This window comes from Cetorhinus maximus, chromosome 17, assembly GCF_964194155.1.
Source record: "Cetorhinus maximus chromosome 17, sCetMax3.hap1.1, whole genome shotgun sequence".
Classification (NCBI taxonomy): Eukaryota; Metazoa; Chordata; class Chondrichthyes; order Lamniformes; family Cetorhinidae; genus Cetorhinus; species Cetorhinus maximus.
The window spans coordinates 12,360,497-12,372,905 of NC_135895.1; the positions used below are offsets into that span (position 1 = coordinate 12,360,497).

At 42.8% G+C, this 12,409-nt stretch overlaps 1 protein-coding gene across 3 annotated transcripts in view; it reads left to right on the plus strand.

The window, feature by feature from the left end:
• The window catches only part of usp33 (ubiquitin specific peptidase 33), an 81,560-nt gene that overhangs the window by 2,996 nt on the left and 66,155 nt on the right, over positions 1–12,409 (plus strand). For 2 of the 3 annotated variants that reach the window (XM_078560714.1, XM_078560713.1), the window contains 5 exons: positions 6,196–6,315; positions 7,284–7,407; positions 8,678–8,731; positions 8,828–8,890; positions 12,057–12,200. In XM_078560714.1, the coding sequence (XP_078416840.1) occupies positions 7,327–7,407; positions 8,678–8,731; positions 8,828–8,890; positions 12,057–12,200 (342 nt within the window). In that variant the 5' untranslated portion in view covers positions 6,196–6,315; positions 7,284–7,326. The remainder of the gene's footprint in view (positions 1–6,195; positions 6,316–7,283; positions 7,408–8,677; positions 8,732–8,827; positions 8,891–12,056; positions 12,201–12,409) is intronic. The other variant, XM_078560715.1, reaches the window with a different exon arrangement.

The window sequence follows — 12,409 nt, forward strand, 5'->3', positions numbered from 1 at the left end:
GGAGAGAGTGGGAGTACGGTGTTGAGATAGAGGATCAGCCATGACCATATTAAATGGCGGAGCAGGCTCGAAGGGCCGATTGACCTATCCCTGATCCTATTTTCTATTTCACTGATTATCAGCAGCTTAAGAGGAACAAGGAAGAAAAATTCAAAGAAGTATGGATCACTGATAATGTTATTCATAAACAGGTGCTGCTGCGGTTGTGTTTATCAGAGCATCCTATATTTTGTTGTCTTTGCTATTCCCCCCCACCCACTGCTCTGAGGTACAAGTCCAAGGGTGGCAGCAGACCTCTGGCATTTCACCCACTCGGCCAGGGAAGTGAACAGTGGCAGGTCACCAGCAGATTGCTGATTCTAAGGGGTTGATGGATGGCAAGGATGATTGAAAATCGTGGGCCCTGTGGGGGTTCTGGTGATGTTAGGGCACCTGTACTCAACACATATCAGGAAGCGAACCTGTGTTTGGCTCAGTAGCACACAGGTACTTTACCTAATCAGCCCTGGGAGGAAGCTGTTAATTTCCTTGCATGATCACACAGCAGTTTAACATTTGGAATTTTGTAAATTTGACAAGACTTGGGTCTTAGTTTCAGTGGTTAGTGTTAATTGGTGAGGGGTATTGGCCATTCTTATCTATACACCTCAGCTATAATCTCATTCTGCCCCTGAAATAATGGTCATGTGTGGGAGCAGAGGAGCCTCAACTTTTAGAGCATATTAAATTACTGATGAACATTCGGTGGGAACTGACGTAAGAGATTTTTCTCAGCTCAATTTTGCAAACGAGGGGTAGAATTACATTCGATTTTAGCATCAATGTTAAGTGGCTCCAAAACTGCATTGTGCAAAAAATAGCGGCATAGATCACAATCTGACTTTAGCTGCAGCAGGAGACCCCTCTGTGCAGCTGCTACTACTTGTATTTGTCATTCGGGAATACAACTCCATTGCCCCTCCCTATCTCTTTTTACAGTCTCTCAGAATTCTGCATTACTCCAACTCTGGCCACTTACACAGCCTCCACTCCCTCTGCTCCACCATTGCTGCCATGCCTTTGATTGTCTAGGCCTTAAATTCTGGAATTCCCTCCCTAAATGTTCTGCCTCCCTCTCCTCTGACACCCTCCTAAAAACTTACCTCTTTGACCAAGCTTTTAATCTGCTGTCCTAATACTTTCCCCTTTGGCTCGATGTCAATTTTTGTCAGATTATATTGTTGCTAAGGACCTTGGGATTCTTCTTCTGTTGAAGGCACTATACAAATATAAGTTTTTTTTTTAATTGTATTAAAGGGTAATTTCAGAGGGTAATTTTAACTTCTGAGATCATTCACAAACTTCCAAGCTTTTAATGTTTGGGAAATGTAGACAGCCTTTCCTGCACAATCGTCAAACATTAACACGTTACAAGCTAGGAGGCAGGGTTGCAAGAACAGGTGCCACTATGTGCCCAGAGAGATATGCCCTTGAGGATAGAATGTGATTTATGATCTGCGTTAAAGGATGCATGTTATGGCCAAGCTTATGCAGACTACAGTTGCTGACCTCGTGTAATATAATGGCAGCCTTGGATCTTGATTAGTGTTCCAATACAAAATCAGTCACCCTTTGTTGGTGAAATGGTTCTAAAAAATTATTTATTCGTTCATAGGATGTGGGCATCACTGGCTATGCCAGCATTTATTGCCCATCCCTAATTGGCCTTGAGAAGGTGGTGGTGAGCTGCCACCTTGAGCTGCTGCTGCCCATGTGGTGTAGGTACACCCACAGTGCTTTTGGGGAGGGAGTTCCAAGATTTTGACCCAGCAATACTGAAGGAATGGCCATATAGTTCCAAGTCTGGAACAAACTCCGGAGAGGATGTTGGAGGCAGTTTCGATCGAGGTATTTAAAAAGGCTATAGAAACATAGAAAATAGGAGCCGGAATAGGTCATTCGGTCCTATGAGCCTGCCCCGTCATTCAATATGATCGTGGCTGATCGTCTTAAAGGAAGTGGCAGCGGAGTTAATGGATGCATTGGCTATAATATTCCAAAATTCCCTGGATTCTGGGAAGGTTCCAGTGGATTGGAAAAATGCTAATATAACGCCCTTATTCAAAAAGGGGCGGAGGCAGAGAGTAGGAAACTATGGAACAGTTAGTTTAACTTCTGTCGTTGGGAAATTGTTGGAATCCATTATTAAGGAAGTAGTAATGGGGCATTTGGAAAGTCAAAATGTAATCCATCAGAGTCAGCATGGTTTTAGAAGAGTAAATCGTGTTTGACTAATTTGCTAGAGTTCTTTGAAGATGTGACAAGCAAAGTGGATAATGGGGATCCTGTAGATGTAGTATATCTGGACTTCCAGAAGGCCTTTGATAAGGTGCCGCACATAAGATTAGTGCACAAGATAAGATCACATGGAGTTAGGGGTAATATATTAGCTTGGATAGAGGATTGGCTAACCAACAGAAAGCAGAGAGTCGGGATAATTGGGTCTTTTTCTGGATGGGAAGCTGTAACTAGTGGGGTGCCACAGGGTTTGGTCCTTGGGCCCCAACTATTTACAATCGATATTAATGATTTGGATTCAGGGATAGAAGGTACTATAGTTAAATTTGCAGATGACACCAAAATAGGTGGGAAAGTAAGTTGCAATGAAGAAATAAGAAATTTGCAAATGGATATGGACAGGTTAGGTGAATGGGCCAAAATTTGGGCGATGGAGTTTAACGTGGATAAGTATGAGGTTATCCATTTTGGTCGGAAGAATAAAAAGGCGACTTATTATTTAAATGGAGAGAAACTTCAGAATGCTTCAGTGCAGAGGGACCTGGGTGTCCCCGTGCATGAATCACTGAAAGCTAGTATGCAGGTACAGCAGGTAATAAGGAAGGCAAATGGAATTTTGGCATTTATTGCTAAAGGAATAGAGTATAAAAATAGGGAAGTGTTGTTGCAACTGTAGAAGGCATTGGTGAGACCGCATCTGGAGTACTGTGCACAGTTTTGGTCCCCTTTCTTGAGGAAGGATGTAGTTACATTGGAGGTGGTTCAGAGGAGGTTCACTAGGTTGATTCGAGACATGCGGGGCTTGTCTTATGAGGAGAGATTGAGCAGTTTAGGCTTATCCTCGCTAGAGTTTAGAAGGATGAGAGGAGATCTAATTGAGGTATATAAGATGCTAAAGGGGATAGACAAAGTAGACGTGGAGCGGATGTTTCCCCTTGTGGGGCATTCTAGAATGAGAGGCCATAGTTTTAGGCTAAGGGGTGGTAGATTTAAATCAGAGATGAGGAGGAATTACTTTTATCAAAGGGTTGTGAATCTGTGGAATTCACTACCTTAGAGTGCAGTGGATGCCGGGACGCTGAATAAATTTGAGGAGGAGATAGACAGATTTTTAATTAGTAATGGACTGAAAGGTTATGGGGAGAGGGCGGGAAATTGGAGTTGAGGCCGAAATGAGATCAGCCATGATCGTAATGAATGGCGGGACAGGTACGAGGGGCTGAATTGCCTACTCCTGCTCCTAGTTCTTATGCTCTATCTATCTCAACACCATACTCCTGCGCTCCTCCCATACCCCTTGACTCCTTTAGAGTCCAGAAATCTACCTATTTCCTCCTCAAATATATTCAGTGACTTGGCCTCCACAGCCTCCTGTGGCAGAGAGTTCTGTAGGTTCACCACCCTCTGAGTGAAGACGTTTCCCCTCATCTCAGTCGTAAATGGTCTACCCCGTATCCTGATACTGTGACCCCTTGTTCTAGACCCCCTAGCCAGAGGAAAGTGCCTGCCTCTGATCCTAGAGAAAAATATGTCTCAGGACATCCTAAATTATTGGTCACCTTATTTAAGGAAGGATGTAAATGCGTTGGAAGCAGTTCAGAGAAGGTTTGCCAGACTAATACCTGGAATGGGCTGGTTGTCTTGAAAGGTTGGGCAGACTAAGATTGTATACGTTGGAGTTTAGAAGAATAAGAGGCGACTTGATTGAAACATATAAGATCCTGAGGGATCTTGACAGGGTGGATGAGGAGAGGATGTTTCCTCTCATGGGAGAATCTAGAACGAGGGGTCACTGTTTAAAAGTAAGGGATCGCCCATTTAAAACAGATGAAGCGAAAGGTTTTCTGAGGATTGTCAGTCTTTGGAACTGTTTTCCTGAAAAGGCGGTGGAAGCAGAGTCTTTGAATCTTTTTAAGGCAGAGCTAGATAGATTCTTGGTAAGCAAGGGGTGATAGGTTATCAGGGGTAGGTGGGATGCAGATTTGAAGTTACAATCAGATCAGCCATGATCTTGTTAAATGGCAGAGCAGGCCCGAGGGGCCAAATGACTTACTCCGCCTTGTTCTTATGTTCTGGCCCCTTGAACATCCCTGGTTTTAACTGCTCCACATTGGTGACTATGCTTTCAGCTAGTTGCCCAAGCCCTAAGCTCGAGTTCCCTCACTAAATGTTATCTACCTCTCTATTTGCTTTGCACCTATTAGATGCTTGTTAAAACACAACTCTTTTTCAGTGAACAAAACCAAAAAATGCTGGAAAAACTCAGCAGGCCTGACACCATCTGCGGAGAGAAAGACAGAGTTAGCATTTCGAGTCCGTATGTACGGAGTCGAAACGTTAACTCTGTCTTTCTCTCTGCAGATGCTGTCAGGCCTGCTGAGTTTTTTCCAGCATTTTTTGGTTTTGTTTCAGATTTTCAGCATCGGCAGTATTTTGCCTTTATCTTTCAGTGAACAATTGGCTACCTGCCCTAATTTTGCCTTATGTGGCTCAATGTCCAATTTTTCATAACGCTCCAGCTAAGAGGCTTGGGATGTTCCATTATATTCATAGGTTATGTGAATATGATGTTGCTGTTGTTGAAGTATAGCTACTGTTTTGTAGGCAATCAGGCAGCTAATTTGCACACATGGTCCCACAAACAGCAAATGCAGGTAATTGACTCGCTAATCTATTTTTAGTGATGTTGATGGAAGATTAACTGTTAGTCAGCGCACATTGGGAGAACTTCTCTGCCATTTGGATTCTCTTGTTAAGCATGAATTTGAGTTTGATTTTGTAACCTTGTTATTTTCGCACCCTGTGAGTGTATGGGGAAGGTAGCCCTAACAGCATGGCAGTTCTGAAGAGTCAAACTCCTCAAGATCAGTTTGGAGGAAGAAAAGCCATTTTATCACATCCTCCTGGATTGAATGTAAGCCTGCTGCCTTGCCAACATAGCTTTTTCTTTTCCGCCCACGCAGGCACAAAGATTAACATCAGAGGTGTTCTTTTCATGCGATGCAGTACTGTACTAGACTGGAATGTTAGCCTAGGCCGCACGCTCCAGTGATTTAGGGCTCAAGCCCCAGAACCCTTCTGACTGAAGCAGGAGTGGGACCAGCTAATTCAACCTGATATTAGGACTGCATCAAACACCTCCCTTCACTTTTACCTTTGTTCTTTTAGATGTGTTTCCACTCTGCAGTTTTACTGTGACATTCCGTTAAGCTACATCTATATTTCTAGAAACAGGAAACAGCCATACGACCCCCAAAAGCCTATTCCGCCATTCAGTTAGATCATAGCTGATCTGTATTCTAATGCCTGTCTGCCTAGGTTCAGTAACCCTTAATATCCTTGCCAAACAAAAAGATTAGGCAGCAATTCTGTTCTATGATTGAATATAGAACCAATTTCAGAGCGCATTCAGCAAATCTCGCCTATTCTAGCTCGTTGAAAGAATTATCCACTTTTTGTCTCGTTTCCCACCCCTTTTCCCCAAACCTTTTTTTCCATTCTCTTTTTTAAACTTTATCCGCATATCTTAAAAGCTGCTGCGGTTTCTGTTTTTGCCATTATTTGTGATAGGATGTTCCATGCCTAAACAGCCCTCTGCATCTTCTACCCTCCTAGGCTGATGAATTTATGTCCTGTGGTGTTTCACTCTCTGACCATGTTGCTTTATTCCCTGTTTACCTTCTCAAACTAAACTAGCTTATTGATCTTGTTCACGTGAAACAAACTCAGCAGTGCTAGTTGGGAGCCCTCCAGACTGTGTAGCTGTCAAATATTCATAGGAAGAGGAGGAGGCGGTTCAGCTCCTTGAGCCAGTCCTTTGTGCAGGAGATGACAATGTCAATGGCTTTCATAGCGATAAGGCTAGCACATCTGCACTGCCATTGGTTGGTGACTAATCTGTGCTTTTATTGTTTCAAGGCTGGATTTCTCCAACTCTTCCTTTGCTGGTCTCTCCCCTCCATAAACTACAATCTATCCAGCACTGCAACTTGTTCCCTCACTTGCACTGGGACCGAATGCCCATCCTTCCAGGACTTGGTAAGTTCCACTAGCTTCTATATCCCCTTTTTTAAAAAAAAAGAGGTGATTTGTAGTTCCTCATTTGTCCCTTGCTGCTAATGAGAAAAATGTGAGATGATTCATAGGTTTTTTTTCCTTTATTCATGGAACGTGGTAATGCCAGCATTTGTTGCCCATCCCTAATTGCCCTTGAACCATTTGCCATGCCATTTCAGAGGGCAGTTAAGAGTCAACCACATTGCTATGGTTCTGGAACCACAGGTAGGACAGATCGGGTAAGGATGGCAGATTTCCTTCCCTAAAGGACATTAGTGAACCAGATGAGTTTTTACAACAATTTATGATAGCTGTCATGGTCACCATTACTGAGACTAACTTTATATTCCATATTCATTAATTGAGCTTAAACTCCTCCAGCTGCTGTGGTGGGATTTGAACCCATGTCCCCAGAGCATTAAGCCAGGCCTCTGGATTGCTAGTCCTATGACATTACTACTGCGCTATTAATTCCCCTCCGTGCCTTTACATGAATGCATTAAAATTAGTCACTTTCTGCTTCATTGATGCAAAATTTGTCGTGTGAATCTAGAGTCGAGGGTGTGGCATTTTTCTGAAGCAAAGTAAGAACACCTAAAAAAAAAAGCCTCATGGTGATGCTGGAGTTATAGAGTCTCACAAGCTGCATTGGCTTGAATGTGATCTTTTTTTTAAAAAAGTAAACCCACTGACAATACTCATTGGTTAAAAGTTGGTGCAGTATCCTGTATGGTGTAGGATCATTTGTGGAGCGAGTCTTTTGATTTTTTTAGAAACTGCAGGAGGTGATAGTCTCACTGCTAGGTGGCTTGCATTGAATGGAGTGCAATTATTTCAGCCTTAAGGTATTGTGTTTTTCTGAAATCACTGCTGCCTTTCAACAAGCGGCTGTATCCTTCTCAAAATAGCACTATCTACTTAACTGCAGTTTTTTTTTCACTGTTGTGTAGGTAGCACTGAATCCAGAGCCTACAGGAGGGTGTTGCTGTGAAGATGTCGCATCTCGCTAGTGATTGCATACACTTGGAATCGGTGGGTGAAGTAACGAAAGACGAACTGATTGAGAAATCTCATGTAAGTTGCACTTTTAGCTCAAATTGTCTTTTGATTTCAGGAACAAATCATTTCTCCTCCCACTCCACGCCCTCCCAACGCCTAGTGAATTTAATTTTCTTTTGCCGATGATTTGTGCTCCCCTTGTGAAGATGTGGACCCCTTGCTGCCAAGCAATCTGTTTGAGTCCTCTTCCACTATGTTGTGTGGAGGGCGATTAGCAGTTCCACTGGAGCAGAGTCATGCCTGACGCCCCAACGCTCTGTGATTCACTGATCAGCACTCTGGAGTAATGTGGACTACTGCCACTGTCCCAGCTGCACATTAGTAAGTTGCGCGGAGCCATCAAGAGCAGACAAATGGTGACTTGCTTTATAATGTTGTAAAAATGTCAAACCAGCCTGTGGATTCATTTATAATAAAATGAAAATCTAACGTGAAAGTGTACTATTCCACAAAACACTTAGTTTGTTAATTTGATCAGGTTTAAATTAAATCTGAGGTGAATGAGTTTCCTTGTGCAATGTAGATTCACTGATTTCTCTTCCAAACACTTCTGCTGAAGTGAGATGATTAGGACTAAGAAGGCACCTTTCTTAACCTCAAAATATTGCTATGTGCTTTCCTCCAATGAAGTGTAGTCACTGTTATAATATATGAAATGTGGTAGCCAATTTGCACACAGCAAGCCCCCGCAAACAGCAATCTAATGTCAAGGCTATCTGTGTTAATGGTGTTGGATGAAGGATAAACATTGGGGAGAACTCTGCTACTTATATTAGAATAGTGCCATCTCTTACCATCATTTATGCCAATCAGAGAGGGTAGAGGGGTCCTTAAATTATTGTCTCATCCAAAAGACAATATAGCACTCCCTCAGTACTGCATTGATTGCTGCCCTGGGTGGGGGGGTGTCAGGGATTAGGGTGTAAAAAACATTGAAAAAGCCAAGTGCTAGGCCAGGACTCTGTGCAGGTCACCATTGAGAATAGAGTCAGGGATGAGTTTAATCAGGAAATTGCCTCCCCCACATCAATCCCAAATTTACCTTTTAAAATTCTGGAGGAAAGGGAAAAAATCAGGAGCCCCAATTTTGTGGATTAGAGGATAAAGAGTTGGATTAAGAGAGCATGAAAAAAATGGAAGCTGAGCTTTTTGAAAATACTCTTGATATAGATCAGCCCCACCGCAAATGGAAACTGTCTTCTAACTTTAGCACAAGACTAGATTTTACATCCCTATTTTTCCTCAAATGATGCCTATATTCTCTTTCACTCTCTTTTCCGAATAGGGTACTTGTCAAGACTGTCAAGTTGGAGGGCCAAACCTATGGGCATGTTTGGAGGTAAGGTGGTAAACAATCCGTGCTTACGATACATTCTGAGTGACATTAAAAGTGTTTTTTTGTTCTAATTTTTGGGCTTCTTTCCTTTGCTAACAGAATGGGTGTTCCTATGTTGGATGTGGAGAATCTCACTCTGACCACAGCACCATTCACTCCCAGGTAGGCATAAAGTTTTGCTTTTTATGAATGAAGAAAGCCATGCATTTCTACACTGTCTTTCACAACCTCAGGGGATCCCAAAGTGCTCTACAACTATTTGAGCGCTTTTTGACATGTGGTCACTGTTGCAAACTCTCTCAAATAGCAATGTGATAAATGACCTGTTCGTATAAATATTGACCAAGCCACCAGGAAAAACTCCCTTGCTCTTTCCAAAATGGTGCCTTGGGATTTTCTGTATTCACTTCAGAGAGCAGATGAAACAAAATAAATGGCTCATCTGTTTTTAAAAGCACTAACAAATGTCTAGTACACCATTCAAAGTTAGCATTGATATATTTTGAAAAATGTGTTTTGAAGCCGCCTTTTGTAAAGACTTTGTAATAAACTCCTGGGGGACGTTGCGCCAGTTTCATGTTAATATTCTGTGGTGTATTCCTAGAATCATAGAAGCTCACAGCACAGGGAACGGCCATTTGGTTTGCCTTGCCTACGCTGGCTCTTTGAAAGAATAATCATGCTTAGTCTCATGCCTCTGCTTTTTGTCCATTACCCTTGAAGTTTCTCGTCCTCAAGCCCCTGTCCAACTCCTTTTTAAAACTATTTATGTAATCGGCTTCCACCATTTTTTCAGATACAGCGTTTCAAATCCTGACAATTTAAGTGGAAAAAAATCTCCTCATTTTCCCTTTAGATCTCCTGCCAATGATTTTAAATCTATGGCCTCTAGTTGTTAACCTACTCGCCAGAGGAAATCATTTTTCTCTTACCTACTGCGTCAGAGCCTCTCACGTCTTAACTGGGTCACCTTAGCATCTTCCCTGTTCCGGCGAAAATCTTTTCCAACCTCTTCTCATAACAGAATCCCTCATCCCTGGCAGCATCCTGGTAAACCTCCTCTGTGGTCTTCCTGAGGCCTTTGCACCTTTTCCAAAGTGCGATGCCCACAATGCTCCAGCTGAGACCTAACTGCTGATTTACTAAGTTTGTGCCAGCTTGACAGGACACTTGTTAATACCCCTTTTAAATGTAATTTAGGAGCTAAACTGATTTATTTTAATGCCCTTTAATTTTTAGCTCTAAAAGGAAAGATTGATGTCTCTCTTGTCCTCAAGCAGCATATCTTCCAACTTTGAGAGCAGCATGATGAGGGGAGGATTTCAATACAGAACTGCCAAAGCTTGATGTGGATGACGGCCACCTTTACTTAAAGCATTAGAACATTCATAATTTATTTTTCTTGATGCTACAGTTGGCAGACTGAAAGGTCATCTAATTATTCTTGGATGCAAAAACCTAGAGAGTTTCCATTCTACCACTTAGAGCAGCACTGAACCAGATCCCTATTAAACTGAGATGACGCAGGTGGATCATTCTGATTTTTTTTCCCTCCCCCCTCGCCTGAGGATGGTGATTGTCACTGGATTGTAGGTCCGTGATGCCCGCTGATTTTCTATTATCCTGCTCAGTTCTTTGACTATCAGCTGGCTGGCTGACCTAGGGTGGGGAGGCGGGATATCTCTCTTCACCTATAAGTAGCTGAAAGTAGCAATAAAGGCTAATAATCTAACTGCTATAGTCAAATTCCATATATGTTCCACAGAGTTCTGAATGTTTTGAGGGGTGGATTCTACATTCAAGTCTGCTGGTATTGCTATAATGAGCGAGGGAATTGTTGTTCCTTCTGATCAGCACCACTGGTTTGTGGTCGTTCACTCTATTCCAGTTGGTTGCAGTTTGTGGGCGGAACAGTTGCTTTCAATGATTCTTTAAGTATTTCTGTATAAAGGAATGATCTTGCAAATGCATTAGAATATTATGCAAGGCAGTGTTGGCAGGCTCTTTGGCACAAAAGGGGACAGAGAGCAGAGCTGAGTCTGAGCCTGCCATTACCTGTCATTGATCTCACTTTCCAGCAGGGGTCAGTGGATAGTTTTCAGTTGTAGGGACTTTTGTTGATTATTTTTTCCATGGCAGGTGCAGTTGGCCTTTTAAAGGATTCTTCTATTTTTGCCATGGTGTTGCCCAGCCCATGCTCAGCATTTGAATTTTTTTTTTTATTCTTTGAGAAAAGCACCTCTTTATCCTTTGCATTGCAGCTTCACGGGAGTATATTTTTGTTATTTTCACCTGTCACACTGTGACAAGGTTAGGAGCTGTCTGATCAAATCGTTCTCAAGTACAGCCCGTTTTGAGGCACGTTGTTGAACATTGGTGCCCTCCTGGGGCATGTTAAAACCCGAAGTGACCGTATTGTCCAGTATTTGTACAAGTGAATGACACGGCAACTATTGTGGCTCACAAGCTTGACGAGGTGTAGACGGTGCTCCTGTGCAGATTGAGCTGGCTGCAATTGGGTAGCTTCTGTGCAGGCTTCCCCTTGGCACGTGGAGAGACGCATTCACTTCTGTACAGCACACCTGGGGAGCCTGTTTAAGGCCAAACAAAAATAAGGCGGCAACGTGTTTCTGAACAGCATGTTGCGTCACCTTGTGGGAGATCAGCGTTACTGCTGCTATGGGAGATAAAAACTAGGAGTGGCCCAGGAGCAGTGGATGGGAGTGAATTCACACACTAGCCAGGGAAGGGAGAGTTCCTGTTTTTTGTACAGATTTGTTGTGCAGAGTGTTCTACTGGTATTTGGCCAAACTCAATCTTTTACTATTTTTTTTGTTTAGAAGAGTGAGGGGTGACTTGATTTAAGTATATAAGATCTTGAACGGTGTTGACAAGGGTGGGTGTGGGAAGGATGTTTCCTCTTGAGGGCGAGTCCAGAACTAGGGGGCACTGTTTCAAAATTAGGGGTTGCCCTGTTAGGACAGAGATGGGGAGAATTTTGTCCTGAGGGTTGTGTGTGGCTTTAGAACTCTCTGCCTGAAGGCAGTGGAGGTGGAGTAATGGAATATTCTTAAGGCAGAGGTAGATTCTTGTTAGGCAAGGGAATCAAAAGTTAATGGAGGCAGATGGGAAGTAGAATTCGAAACGCAAACAGATCGGCCATGACCTTATTGAATGGCACAGCAGGCTCGAGCGGCTGAATGGCCGACTTTTGCTATTTCATGTGTTTGTATGCTTGGCGAGATGAATTAAAAGGCAGCATTTGGTCTTGGAATTTAAATGGAGTCTGATTTTCCTTTTGAATTAAATGTGGCTCATGCTTTTCTAGGACACCAAGCACAACCTCACTGTTAACCTTACCACCTTGAGAGTCTGGTGTTATGCATGTGGTAAAGAAGTGTTTTTGGAACGGAAGCTTGGCCCTCCACCAACACCGCAACGTGGGAGATCACCGCAGGTACACGAACGCCAGGTAGGACTCCATTCAAATGATGCCGCAGATATGAAAGAGCCAGGTACGGCTGATTTTAAAAATTACAACAGGTGCATGAATGCCAAGGTGCATGAATAGATACTTTTCTTGTTAAATATTACAGCAGAGGTATTTACTCCAGGCACAATTCCTGTTTTACCCTGTTTTGAAATATTTGTCACACTGAAACTCTGAATCTGACATATTTG